The following is a 14,100-nucleotide window of genomic DNA, read 5'->3' on the forward strand; positions in this document are numbered from 1 at the left end:
ATCAGTGCTCAGAGTTGAGTTAAAAGCCTTTTTTAAAACTTTAAAAAAAACATTTTTTACAACAATTTGTGTTTTCTTTCCTAGTGAATTAAACGCTAAATCCAGGGAGCTGCTGCTGCAATTTCTAGAAGCTGGGAAGCCAACAGATAGTACGTATTGGTTTATTTTGGTGTAACATGTGCCATATAATTAGATATGGAGATGACTATTAGTCCAGCCATGACTAGAATGGGCGTCATAACCACAGCCACTTATTGCATTATATAATGGTGCAAAAGGTCTTTTAGTTTTAAACCAATGAAGTGTTTTGACAAAAACAAGCATTGTCTTGGAATTTGAAGCTTGGCCAACCTTCGGCAACTCAGACAGACTTCCACATTTCATACCCGATTTTGGAGCATGATACTAAAGCAAGAAACTCCAAAAAAATGGGGGGGGGGGGGAAATTGAGCGCTTCACAGCAGTAGTTGGACTTCCAACCATAGCATAGGAATAAAAAATCTCAAAGTAAGACATAAAATTAACTTTGATAGCAAATTCCCAAATAAACACAAAAACTGTCACAGCAAACTAAGAGAGACCACCATCACACAGAGGAGAGCTGCTCAAAGTGTTTTGTACCACGAGGGTAATTACTCTTAGACATTTAGGCTCACCCTAAACAACACATTAAACTGCCCACTATTACCTGTTAACAATACTTCATTAATTATAAGAAGCCCAGCTATTGACTGACTAAAAAAGGTGCTCTCTGGACACCCAAAACATAGACCCTCTGTTCCAACTGAAATAATGTAGGTTCCACAAACATTTGTCAAAAAAGAGGATGGCACCCAGAGACTCTCGCAACACAACCATTACAATGAGCTGTAGTGGTTCCAGTGCCATTGTGGTCACTGTAAGTAACTCTGCACCCAGTGTCCGTTCTGAGAGCGGCTGATAACTGCAGAGATATGTTTACCGGTGCAATCAAACCTCATAGACCAAAATAAGACATTCGTGTTTGGTGAAGACACTTCCTGGTGTGGCTGAAGCTGCAGTCGGCTTCTTTAAGATGAGCAGCTATAGGATTATTTAAGGGGTCAGTATTTTTATTCAGTTATTTTTCATTTTGCTTTTAGTATTATTTTTAATGATTTTTCTATGTAATACCTTAAAAAAATAGGGGTTCATTTTTGTCAACGGTCTCCCTTTAAGGACCAAGACTCAATGCTGTCATCAACAATCAGTCCGTGTAGACAAATGGATAATGCAGTTTCATCTTATAGGCTCACCCTTCTTTCTCTGAGTATTACATGTTGTCACAGGGACATCTAGAGTCAGATTGTTTTGGCGAAGTTCATCATGGTTAAAGATATTATCTCTGTGTGCATTGTATTTTACATGAGGTTACTCCAGTGTTTCAAGTCCTTCCTGGTAAATTGTGATTTCTTTGGGGTGTACTGTATTTAAGTTTGACGTGTAAGCTGTCCTAGCAATGCTTCATTATACACATTTTAAAGAGTGATATTTATACTAATAATTTCAGGTTCGCCTTTGGCCTGGGCTTGTGTGCCCTTGGATCTTTTTCGAAAACAGCCCTCCGGATATCAAAGTTTCTTGCTAAGCTCACAGTCTGGCAGTGGTGTGTCTGGTTCGGTCACGGCACAGGTAGGCAGTAATTCTTTTATTTATGGTGTTTTAACTATTCCGGAAAAGAGTCCTGTGCAGCAATCATTGTTTATTTTTCCTCCTTGTTCTGTTTGGGAGACAAGTGACAGAGCAGACGTTCTTAATCAGAGATCTTTGCTAGATTTAAGGCAAAGCATGACGGGAGTGGTAGTTCTAGTAGTAGCTGGGGATCTATCTTACAAGCACACCTTTCCCAAGTGCATCTACATTCTAACCACCAGAGCTGTCCAGTTATCTAGAAAAACACAGAATCCTGATTCACTCTACTACTAAAAAGGAAAATGCTAATCTTGGCAATGCAGGGGGTTGTGAACTCAATTTCCCAGGATGCCCCACCAATTTCCCAGGATGCCCTAGTCCCATGTGTGTTGCCAAACTGAAAAACTCACATCCTCCATGAAAGCCATCTTGGTCATTATAGATACTGGACATTATAAATACTGTACAGTTGTTGCCAAAGCAGGTTAGATTTCTACACCGAAATGTATTAGTGAGTGTTGGTGTCACTTTGTATAACTAGTACGCTGAAAGACTGATTCTGACATAATATATGCAATGTGTTTTAAGTTTTTATATATAGAACCGAATGAAGTGAAATGCTGGACAATCCCCTCTCCAATTCCAGCCAAGAAGGTGGAAAAGGACCGTACGGTAATGCCATGTGGGACCGTTGTCACCACAGTTACCTCAGTTACCTCAAAGCCTCGCATGGAAGGGAAGGGGACAACTCAGACCAATGGTGAGAAAATTCATCATGCCTTTTAGGGGGAAAGCGGGGGGTTGTAGTTTTTTTTTTTTTACATTTCAAAGATGCCAGTGGCTCTTGTGAGATTTGATAGAATGTTAACGAGGCCTTTCATTTTCTATATGTATTCTAATTAAACATCAGACCCTCTTACCCTTTTCCAATAAAAAGTTGTGTCAAACCTGTGAGACTTTGTCTAAGGTTCCCAGAGATTAAATGTTCTTAAGTTGTTCATGTGCAAGATGTCAATTATCAGTTTGTGAAATTTCCATATCAAGAACTACGTGCTAAAACAAGTGTAAAACATCCTTTTGATCTAGAATTGTAGACACAGGATGATGTCCTTCAAAATGACCAGAAGGTCTTAGAGAATGTTAAAGGGATATAAATCACTTTGAGACAACTGTCTCATTCAAAAGCTTTATCTTTGAATGAGACAGTTGTCTCAATCTGCAGAGTTAAAAAAAATGGGTAAATATGATTTATTTATTTATTTCATATTTACCTTTTTTCTTCTACTTTCCACACCCACTCCAAGGGCACATTGATCTAACCAATCAGTATCCAATCCCAAGGAATGTTAGAAAAGGGCATTGGGCAGGCCTGACCGATTTACACATATGCAGTTGAAAGACAGGGGGAGAAGAGAGGGAGTCTGATCAGTGTGATTCAGTGCAGGCTCCAGTATCTGCTTTCTCTCTCCTGCTGTTGCACAACCGTGTCCTGTTTTAGTCATTAGTGGACTGATCTGAAACTGAGATTGGTAAGTGATGGACAGGGTGGGCTAAACAAACCCCCCCTGCTGAGAGGCATGTCCAATAATGCAAACTGACCAAGTAGATATACAAGTTAAACGTTTATCACATACTTTTGCAAAAAATTTCTTATTGTAATTTGGTTTGTATGGTTGTTTGTTGGCACAAAAAAAAATGTTAAGTGATGCATGTTAGTTTAATTAGACATTCAAATTACAAAATCCATTATGTCAAATCAGGCAGGAAGTTTGCTTCATTTACATTGAGAATCGGACCACCCATGACATTCTATAAGGAGTGTGATTACATGCTAATTATTATCAAGATAGATTGGGCTTACATGACCTAATAGTGAGACTAACCGAGAATTATGGGCGTGAAAATCCTGAAACATTTTGGGCTGTGTGGCCATAATCACGCATACAACTATCTACTACAAATCGCTAGACTATTGCACGGTCATGTGATACACACTGTATACTACGGTTTGATAGACTATTACCCAGTTACAATGTACACACCATTTACTACAATCTAATAAACTCCTATAGAATCTCATAAAACATGTTCCAATCGCATGACATATGGTATCAAATGGCAGTTCCCGCTTGAGATATTTTGCTTTAGAGTTCCCTTGTGTGTCAGCTGTACGGGACAGGATGGCATCCCAGTGTGGCTTATCTTATTTTAGACCTGTGTGTGTGCCTGCGTGCGTTTGTGTGTGCCTGCATGATTTATATGTTTGATCAAACTGTAACAATTAAGTGACACAGTTGTGTTCCTCACAGTTCCATCCATGTCCAGGCTGGGTGATAAGGACTAGCTGCATTAAGTGTGTATGGGAGGAGGATTGCTAGTCTTTCTGTGTCCAATTTATGTATTTATTCATTTAACAGACTCTCCTGTGAGGACATCACCAAAAATGAAAGTTTTAGCGCGGGACTTTTCTGTTCAAGCCATTCCTTCCCAGAATGCTGTTGTCAGCAAGGCTCTGTCATCATCCGATACCGGTAATGTCTGATACATAGTCAGAAATATTGTTTTATAAATAATTTGCTCTTGTTGCACTGATTTATACCCATAATTCAGTGCCTGTCTCACCATCCTGGCTGCAGGTTTAATTCCCAGCGGGGCCTACTACTGAATGGCAAAACCTTAATTATGGGAAATTATACCAACTTAACTTTTCTATTATTATGTCTGAAATAGAACTATAATGCTTATTTTATTGTTTTACATGGCATGGAGTTCACAGTCAGTTATTTCTCCATGATAGTACTAATAACTGCCATCAAGGGGTAAAAATGTCTGTGTAATGAAGACATTTGTTTGCCATTTATAGATTAGCTGAATAGTGAATGCACTGCCTGGGGTAAAATGCAAATGGAAGAAAGGAACCTCTGTACAAACAAAATTGTTAGCTCAACCCTAAGAGCAATGATGAAATGTTTTAAATTCCATAAACCTGATGCAAGACAGAGGACAGGAGGCCCCCCTCTATATATAATTGTTCTAGAACCCGGTAACTTATACCTGAATGCCAACAGTTTGTCATTAAACATTTGGAATAAATATAAAAACAAGCAGGGGCTGCTAGCTATTACTGAAATACCCACAATGCTTTGCTATTCGGGTGTCTGCCTTTGGCCCCCTGTTTCAGAGCATCGGTTATAGAAAACCAAGGGGCGGGGGGGGGGGGGGGATAGAGGATGTGTGATGTGATGCTCATTATTTTGCAGTCAGACAGAAATTGTTCTCTTCTCTGCTATTATCGCATTGTGTCGTGAGTGGTTAAAATTACAAAAAGAACACTTAGCTTTATTTACCTACTCAAAATAACTTCTGTCCTCGTTCCCTTTTATTTTCAAAGTGCTACATAGAGATTGTTACTGTCAAACCCCATTTCCTATGTTTTGCATCCAAGGTGATTATATCAAAGCGTATTACCGTATTTATCGGCGTATAACACGCACCTCATTTTAAGAAGGAAATTCCAGGAAATTTCCCCCCCTCCCATAGTATTCCCCCCCTCATCCCATAGTGTTCCCCCCCCCTTTCCATAGTATTCTCCACCCCCTCCCATAGTATTCTCCACCCCCTCCCATAGTGTTCCCGCCCTCATCCCATAGTGTTCCCGCCCTCATCCCATAGTGTTCCCGCCCTCATCCCATAGTGTTCCCGCCCTCATCCCATAGTGTTCCCCCCCCTTTCCATAGTATTCTCCCCCCCATAGTATTCTCCACCCCCTCCCATAGTGTTCCCCCCCTCATCCCATAGTGTCCCCCCTCTCCTTTGTCCCATAGTGTCCCCCCCTCTCCTTGTCCCATAGTGTCCCCCCCTCCCCTTGTCCTATAGTGTTCCCCCCTCCCCTTGTCCCATAGTGTCCCCCCCTCCCCTTGTCCCATAATTACTTACCTGTCTTGAAGCGTGGGCCGGCTTCACAGCGCGCACCGCGGTACTGGAACTTCAATTTCAGGTTCCGGTTTCCGGCGGGACTGAAAGGAAGTGTGCACACTTCCTTTCAGTCCCGCAGGAAACCGGAACCTGAAATTGAAGTTCCAGTACCGCGGTGCGCGCTGAACACCGGCCCACGCTTCAAGACAGGTAAGTAAAAATGGTATATTGGCGTATAACACGCACCCATCATTTTCCCCCTATTTTCAGGGAGAAAAAGTGCGTGTTTTACGCCGATAAATACGGTAATTAAAGTGTGAATTGTCAGGAATTAATGATTAATTCAAACTGAAGGGAAAAATTAACTGAAAAGTGACTTGGAAAATGTTTTACAATTATGCTATTTTGGCCTAAAAGTTGGAAATCACTGGCAACCCATACTGTAGTTAAAGGGACTCAAATATAAAAAAAAGCCATGTTTAGTAGATATACCCAAAATGAAAACTTTGTGCATTTTAATATGCAGGGTTTTTTTTTCGTTGGGTTACCGGTATATCTAAAAATAGCTTGCAAAACCTGCAGTTCTCTTGTCTAAAACCTTTGCAAGCCCTCCCCTTCTAACCCTGCCAAGACTTTATATGGCTGTCCAATCACAGACTTCCCAATGCAGCTCAATAAGAAGTATTTGCAAGGCAGGTGCTCTAGGGCTGGCAATTGTTGCCTCTTGAGTTTAGCTCCACTGAGCTAATGAAACCAGACAAGTAACAGGATCTGTTGTCTGCCTGACAGTCAGGTGGTGTAACAAGATTAATGTATAAAAGTGTCAAGTTCTATTTAAATCTGCACTTTTTGCAAAATAAAAAAATAGGACACAGTCTTCACACATAAAGCTTTAAAGCAAGCTAGAATACTTTAGGGGTCTGGAGTGTGCCTTAGAGCAGTGTTCCCCAACCCAGTCCTTGGGGACCACCAACAGTCCAGGATTTATGTATTTCCCTGTTTTACTCCAATGGAGATACTGACAAAACCCGGACTGTTGGTGGTCCATGAGGACTGGGTTGGGGAACACTGCCTTAGAGCCCTCTTTCAGATAGTCTTATTATACATATAGAGAGGTCAGTTGGTTAAATACATTTGAAGTATTTGTGCAATGTGGTACAAAAATGGGTGCATTGGAGAATCCACTCATGAAAGGAGGTTCCAGTCTGTCACCAGCTGCAAGTTTAAATTAGTACTTCTCAATCTTGCAAGCCGCCAAGATCTTACATAACTCGATCACAGTGCGTTTGTGCGCCCTCCAGTATGTGTGTCCCGGCAAGCTGTCTGACAATATATGGTGCTTTACGAGGGCACTAGCTGAGTTTCTCATTGTCTCCGTTAATAAAATGACAAATGTTTATTTCCTCCACCTATCAATTAAAAGGAAGAGAGGAAAAAAGCAGTTGATTAATGCTTTAAAAACACAACACATACAATGCACTATTTTTATATCTGTGACCTATTTCTTTGTAGCCAAGCTGTCTTTTTGCTAACTATCATATTAATTGTTTAACCTATAAAAATGCTTGTATTTCAATATGATGATAAACTAACCTAAACTGAGTTGTGTGGCAAACTTTGGTAAAAGATTTTTACCTATTTATTGATTTATAAAATGCAGGTGATCTAGCTGTCTGTAACCTTCCTGTTTGAAAAATCTTTGCCGACATCTTTTCTGAACTTACTACAGAGGTGTATTGATTTATCCCCAGTTTTATTGATCTCTTGGATTTTCTTGTGTGAAACACAGAGCTTTTGATGCTGAACGGTTCTGATCCGGTGGCAGAGGTGGCGATCAGACAGCTGAGGGAGTCCTCTAAACAGCCCCTGAAATCCCCAAGGAAGAAAAGCACCATCATTATTTCAGGAATTTCAAAGGTAGGTCGACTACTCCTATCTAATCTCTCTACGCTCTGTGAGGACTACTAAATCTCATCCTGGTTTTTATCTCTATCTCACCTTGAGCACAGTAGGGTGGTCCTTTTATAAATGGGCTTCTCACAACCCTTGACATCCACAGATCCAGTCCGTCCCTGTGGATGTGTGGCCATGGGGTTATATTTCATAAACTAGTGCAGTATATACACATATTTAGCCTGGGAAGGTGAGTTTAGATTTTCTCCGATTTCCAGGTAGTTCCCAGAGTCTAGATTTTTTTTCTGTCTATAACACAGCTTAATATAATCCATTTTATCCAATTAAGAACAATAAAAAGGCTTTTGTGCTTCAAACCAAACCTGTGACTGAGATACTGTATCTGGAGCCTGGAGCATTTTCCTATAAGCCAAGGATTAAGAAATAAATAAATATAACTAAGCTACTGCGCAAAATCAGAAATAAAGGAAAATTCCTCATTCGTATATTTTTTTTAGTTTATATATATATTTATTTTTTTACAGAGTGCTCTTTCTCAGGACGATGAGACCACTCTAATGTTTGATTATGCAGCCGCCATGGACAGCACGATTGGAACCGATGTCCATTCCGTCTCTATAACTGAAACTATGGAAATACCGGGTGATCCGCACCGTTCTAAGGAGGCCGTGCCGGGAATGTCTGACACTAGCCCAGAAGATGAGCTGCATGATGCCTGGGAGAATGGCAGCCAGCCCGACGAATGGACCAGCAACGGGCTGGTGGAACCAGACTGTGAAGAAATGTCCATTAGCAATCTGAGTATCTCTGAAACAGGGAGCGTCAAGAAATCCAAAGGTTAGGAATTGTTTCTAACTATTATAAGCCACACAGTAAATATATAGGATGGGGGTATATTATCAGCTTTCATTAGTGAATAAAACCATGATAGCTAATGACATATAGACACTCACCTAACCCCATAATATGTTTATGTTCATAGGCATTCAGAGCGCAGTCCCTATTCCCATTAAGGAACAATATAGCATTAGGAATATAAATCTGTTTTCCTAATGCTACATTGTCCCATAGTCTTGTTTACAGGTCCACCCTGTGTGCATTAAAATAAACAAATAATAAAAACCATTTAGTGGAAATGGATATTGTCCAGCTGCATTTATAGGAACTGGTTAAGAAACTTGAATCGTTTTGATAATGGCATGAAAATCCTGGCATAGTGGGTCACGTGTGATCTGCTGATAGTAGCTAAGGGAGACAGGTAGTGCCAGGTCCAAACAGATATATTAATGTCTTTATTCCCACAGGTCATAGCAATGAGGATTTTAAGGTGTTGAGGGTGTTTTACATGTATATGCTCCATACATTATGCTTTAGTAATCATTTCTCAATTTATTAAAGGATTATTCAAATCCTTAAAGTGCTACAAATAAACCAGCGATTTAAAGAGGAACTGCCACGTGTCCGTCTATTTTAGAGAATGTTCGGCCCGGTAAATACTATTGGCGTTCCTTTGTAATAGCCACCTTGGTCAGTGGCTCTAGTACCTGCTCAAGTCTAAGGGCTGCAGTCTTGATTCCAGGAAAATACAGCTCAGCGTTCTATTTATCCATTTATTTATTTATTTTTTAAAGGATGGTAAAATAGGAACAGTTACAGTTAAAAACGCGGACATTCGAAAGTGTTTTTATTTGTTCCTGCCAATTGAATCATGTTCACAGTGAGAATTCAGACCTTAAAAATCCTTAATAGAAACGAATATGGGATGAGGCTTAAGGCATTTTACGTGTATTTATTTCTAGTGCAGAATATGTCTTACACGTTGGCCTCTTTAGTTTTTTGGTTTTTTTTTTAAACTTATTTTTCTATTTTTATTCCATTAGATTTTTTGTTTAACCTTTTAATTAATGCAGCTCATTACACTGCACGGACACGTATATTTTATTTTATTCTATGTTTTGTAAGCTGGGTGATGTAAAAGCAGAGTTGAGAGTAATCAGATCTGGAACTGTTCGTTTGAATCCGTGTTATTGACCTCTTGCAAAGCAATCAGGAATGTTACGAAGACCCTTCCTTGCTTATTATCATTCTTTCATTTCGTTGTATAGAGGAAAGACATTAATTATTGAAGTAACAAGGAATTGTCTGGGTATACATGCTGCACACAGCCAGCATCATAGGAGATCTCTTACCATGAGTTGATTGAAGACACCATGAGTAGCATGGTTAAGAGTTCCTCTTGATATTAGTGACAGTCTAACCAGACACTAAGACACCAAACTGGAGCATTCAATGGGAACTTATAGATAGTTAATATTTCCGTATAGTAAATATGAACTAACAAAGGCCCCCGTTTTACAGTTTTGAATAAACCTTTAAAATTATAATATTTGTTTAAATATTTAAATTTTGTGATTATTTTTTATTTATATATATATATATATATATATATATATATATATATATATATATATTTAAAGTTTAAAAGAAATTATAATTTTAAAAGTTTTTATCCAAAAATATTAAATCGGGGCCAAAGTTTGAAACCCTTTCCCCCTGTGGCTATTGCCCAGTTTGTTTGGCTTTGAATAATGGTCTTTGTAAAACTTCCGGTTGAGTACTTTATTTTGCGGTAACTGTTATGGCCAAGTTGCCTGTCATTTTAATTGTTGAGGGGCTGTGACATGGCAATACAGTTCAGCAGCATCCAATGTTGGAGTATGGATCATCAGAGGTGCCCCCTGGTTTGACCGTAGATGTTCCAATGCAGTGCTAGTATTGTACACAAAATGACATGCACCATGGTCTGTTAATACTGCACTGTGGGGCACTGATTTTCCAAACTTGTCCTCAAAGCACACCAATCAGTCAAGGATTTAGGGATTAAGCATTTGTGTCTACGATGTTTTTAGAAAGAAAGAAAGAACACACCTTAGACACAACTAGGTAATCCCTAAATCCTGGACTGGAAGGCGTGGACTGGTTTGGAAACCACTGCTACAGGGACTGGTGAGACAGGTAAAGTTATTAGTATGAAACCGGCCATCCTTTGTTTTGATAATTGTAATATTGTCTTTAATTTAAATGGAAACTAAAACAGCATTAAGGAGGATGTTCTTTGGTATTGTGCATAACTGAAAAATTGTGCTTTTAAATTTTTTTTATAAAAATTACTAGATCTAATAGATTTTTAATATAATATTTTTTTATTTATTTTTTTATCATTAGATCATTATCTGGTTGCCAGACGTAGTGGAGTTTCATTATGATAGTTTTTTTTTTGTTCAGTCCATTCTCCATTTATTTACTAGACAGGCAAAATTAAAATAGCAAAGTGACTCCATACTATAAAAAACATAAATAGCTCTCCCCAAACTTCCTCAAACCGATGCAAATGTGGATAGGGTGACTGAAAATATTGTCACAGTGGCAACTAAAATATTTGTGTGGCTAACCACCATTTCCATTTTTCAGATCCTATTATATATTTTATGCTGAACATTTTAGGGTCTTTTTGTTTTCTTTAGTATGTTATGAATAATTATATGAACTATACATTTGTCCGAATAGATAAAATACATTGTACATGAGAAAATACCATAAATGAGCTCCAGATTTTTTTGTATTTTTTTCCTTTTAATGATGAACATTAATTATCTAATCAGACAAAAATGTAATTATTATAGAACAAAACCATTATCTACATTACTGTGTGTGTATATGTATCCACTTCATGTGATCGTGTCATGGTGTAATTATTATTTTTTTCTTTTGGTTTTCCTATCCTTATGGCCCTGTATCTTAAAGATTATACCTGCTATTTGCATTTTATTTATAATTATTATTGTTTCTTCCTTGCGCTGGGTCTCGGTATCTGGGTGCTGCCATTTTGTTTTACCATAGGCCCTGGTGTCATTCTATGGGATTATTTATTTACTGAAGGATTGTGGGAAAATTTGATTGGGAACTAAAACACAACTTTGCTTTAAGCTCCGTCCATTGTCTGTATGGCTGCTATACATCAGGAAAAGCAGTCTATACATTTTGTTATGTATTTTTTGAAAGCTTCAGCACTTAGTAGAAAATCTAGAGATTAGATAAGATTTCTTTTTGGTGACATAGCTATGATAAAGTGACCAATAACACAAGGTAACAATTGAAAATTACCCCGAGTGTTTGTATAGCAAGGGATGAGTGATTAGTCCGGTTTAATTAGAGATACCTTAATCATTGACTCTGCTTTCAGTGTCTTTCCTATGCTTATAAACACAGAAGCAAAAGGAGAGAGCAACGCTTTATCTTAATGAGATAAAAGAGATCATGTAATAATATACACTTGTGTGATAATGTGCCTAAATAAGAAAGGCTAAAGCTTTGTATTGGTATCTGTTCCATGGTGACGACCCCCCATTCTCCCTATATTACATTGGGGTTATCCAGTCTCTGGTATAAATATTATCTAAAACAATTTATTTTCTGGGGGAAAATTCTTTCTATTTAGCATTACATGTTCATGCTTTCTATTTAGCATTACATTTTCTGGGGCACGTTTCAGAGCATGTTGCTGTTTCAGAGACACTTGCACTGTCATCTATAATCTCTATACGTATTCAGTTTTCCAGAGTGCCTGTTGAATGGATCAGCATTGTTAATTTGTTAAAAGAGGTAATTAAATGCTTTCTGGTTTGAGTTCAGCTTGCTGCGCTGGCTGCTCTTATTATTTATTATATTTGCTGTAATGTTGTTATAGTGCTGCTAGCATTGCATGCGTGGGGGGGACGGGCTACCGTATGAGACTGAACATCATTAATTGACATGTCATTTTCAAGCAGATGTTAACGCTTGGGTTGCGAGTGTCTAGACTCTGACGTTGCGTTTTCTCCGAAGTTCTTAACTCTTAAGGACAGTGGAAGTTGTAGAAGTTCTCAACTAAAACAAAACCTGGAATTTGAGTTCAACCATAATTTACCACTTTCATATTAAGTTTAACCACACTTATTACATATCATTTAGTACAAGCTTTTATTTCACATCAAATATTTACATATGAAACCTAATTTAATATGAATGAAATCTAAAAAGTGTGAGAAATTCAGAAATGTTGTTTTCAAGTTCTGCATGACATTTTAATGGTTTATTTCATACTACCGTTAGCTTTTACTGAAATAAAACACACATATTTTTATGCTACGATGTCCCAAGAGTACAACGAAGCCACCTATGTGCAGGTTTTCAATCAGCACCTACGTTCAGCATCTCCACGCCCTGCATGGAGGCGCTGAGCGTTCCCCATAGAGATGCATTGCAGAGATTATCTTTATGAGGAGATGCTGGTTGTCGCAGCACAATGTTTTGCCACACATGCGCAGTAGAGTCCCAATTCTTGCATATGGGAAAGCGTTGGATTGACTGAGATCATCAAGATTGATGATCTCAGCTATAGAAGCAGGGCCAGCCACAGCAGGACCTTTGTGGAAGAAAAGGTGAGTAAAATCCCATTTTTACTATAGTGTCAGGAATAAATGTTTGTATTTGTGACACTATAGTGTTCTTTTAATTAAATGATTTTAGAAGCTCTATATCTACAGCCAATCAGAGGCATGTGAATGCAGTGTCACCTCGATCACAGGACTTGATCGCCTGGATTGGCTGCATGTCCTACGATCGCGATATGAGACAAAGGTAAGTATCTGAGCTGGGGGCAGGGCCAGATCGCTAGGGTGAGTTGTGCCATCCTAATGGTGTTAAAGCCCTTTTGTAGGACGGCATAGCACGCCCTAACATTGGGAAGGGCTTAAAGGTACTCTGTCAGCTCAAACTCACCTTTCTCATATTGTTTCCTCTTTTATCTGTTCTTCTTTTCTTTATTTCTGATCTTTTTCTCTTTAAAACATCAGACAACATAGGGACTACTTTATCTTGTGAATTTGACAATAGTGACAAGAGGGTGGAGCTTAAGGCAAGCTACACTTCCTATGTCAAGCTAACAAAGGGTGTAGCTTACCTATTATCAAGTGTAGGAAAAATACATAAGTCAAAGTAGTCAGTACTTTGTCCTGTTTTAAAGGGAAATAGATCCGAAATTATTAAAGAAGAACAGATTCTAAAAAAAGGAAGTGAAGAGGAAACCGTAGAAAAAAGGTACGTTAGAGATCACTTTACAGAGACTGTTTCTAGTGTTAGTAAGCTGTAGCTGATGTATATATTTCGTATTATAATTTATTTATTTTTAATCAAACTGATTTTTAATCGGTTTAACAGATCTATGTGGATTCCCTGGACATACAGTCCTGTCCCCTAACTTGAGATATCATTATGAAGAAATCTTACTACTGAATTGCACAGTATGAAATGCCTATTAGCTACTGATATAGCAACCAGGATAAGATATAAAAAAACAACACAGGTAAAATGTGGCCTACACTCACACAACAACATCTGTGAGAAACATTTCAGTGATTTAAAGTGGTCATGGTGCCTGGAGACTGTATGTGGAGCATTTTGCTTTGAAATGCTGCACATACGGAAATTAATCTCCCTGCTCCTGGAGGTTTGACTCCACCTCCAGCAGCATCACCGTGATGTCATTAGCCAGCTAAGAACTGGAGTTCCAGGCTGGTTAAT

General features: G+C 38.6%; 1 protein-coding gene across 3 annotated transcripts in view; it reads left to right on the forward strand.

The window, feature by feature from the left end:
* Nucleotides 1-14,100, forward strand: part of C2CD2 (C2 calcium dependent domain containing 2) — an 85,134-nt gene that overhangs the window by 66,285 nt on the left and 4,749 nt on the right. For all 3 annotated transcript variants that reach the window (XM_063446979.1, XM_063446969.1, XM_063446988.1), the window contains exons 9-14: nucleotides 85-149; nucleotides 1,529-1,650; nucleotides 2,239-2,410; nucleotides 4,068-4,181; nucleotides 7,355-7,482; nucleotides 8,004-8,316. In XM_063446979.1, the coding sequence (XP_063303049.1) occupies nucleotides 85-149; nucleotides 1,529-1,650; nucleotides 2,239-2,410; nucleotides 4,068-4,181; nucleotides 7,355-7,482; nucleotides 8,004-8,316 (914 nt within the window). The remainder of the gene's footprint in view (nucleotides 1-84; nucleotides 150-1,528; nucleotides 1,651-2,238; nucleotides 2,411-4,067; nucleotides 4,182-7,354; nucleotides 7,483-8,003; nucleotides 8,317-14,100) is intronic.

The sequence above is a fragment of the Pelobates fuscus genome, chromosome 1 (assembly GCF_036172605.1).
Source record: "Pelobates fuscus isolate aPelFus1 chromosome 1, aPelFus1.pri, whole genome shotgun sequence".
Taxonomy (NCBI): domain Eukaryota; kingdom Metazoa; phylum Chordata; class Amphibia; order Anura; family Pelobatidae; genus Pelobates; species Pelobates fuscus.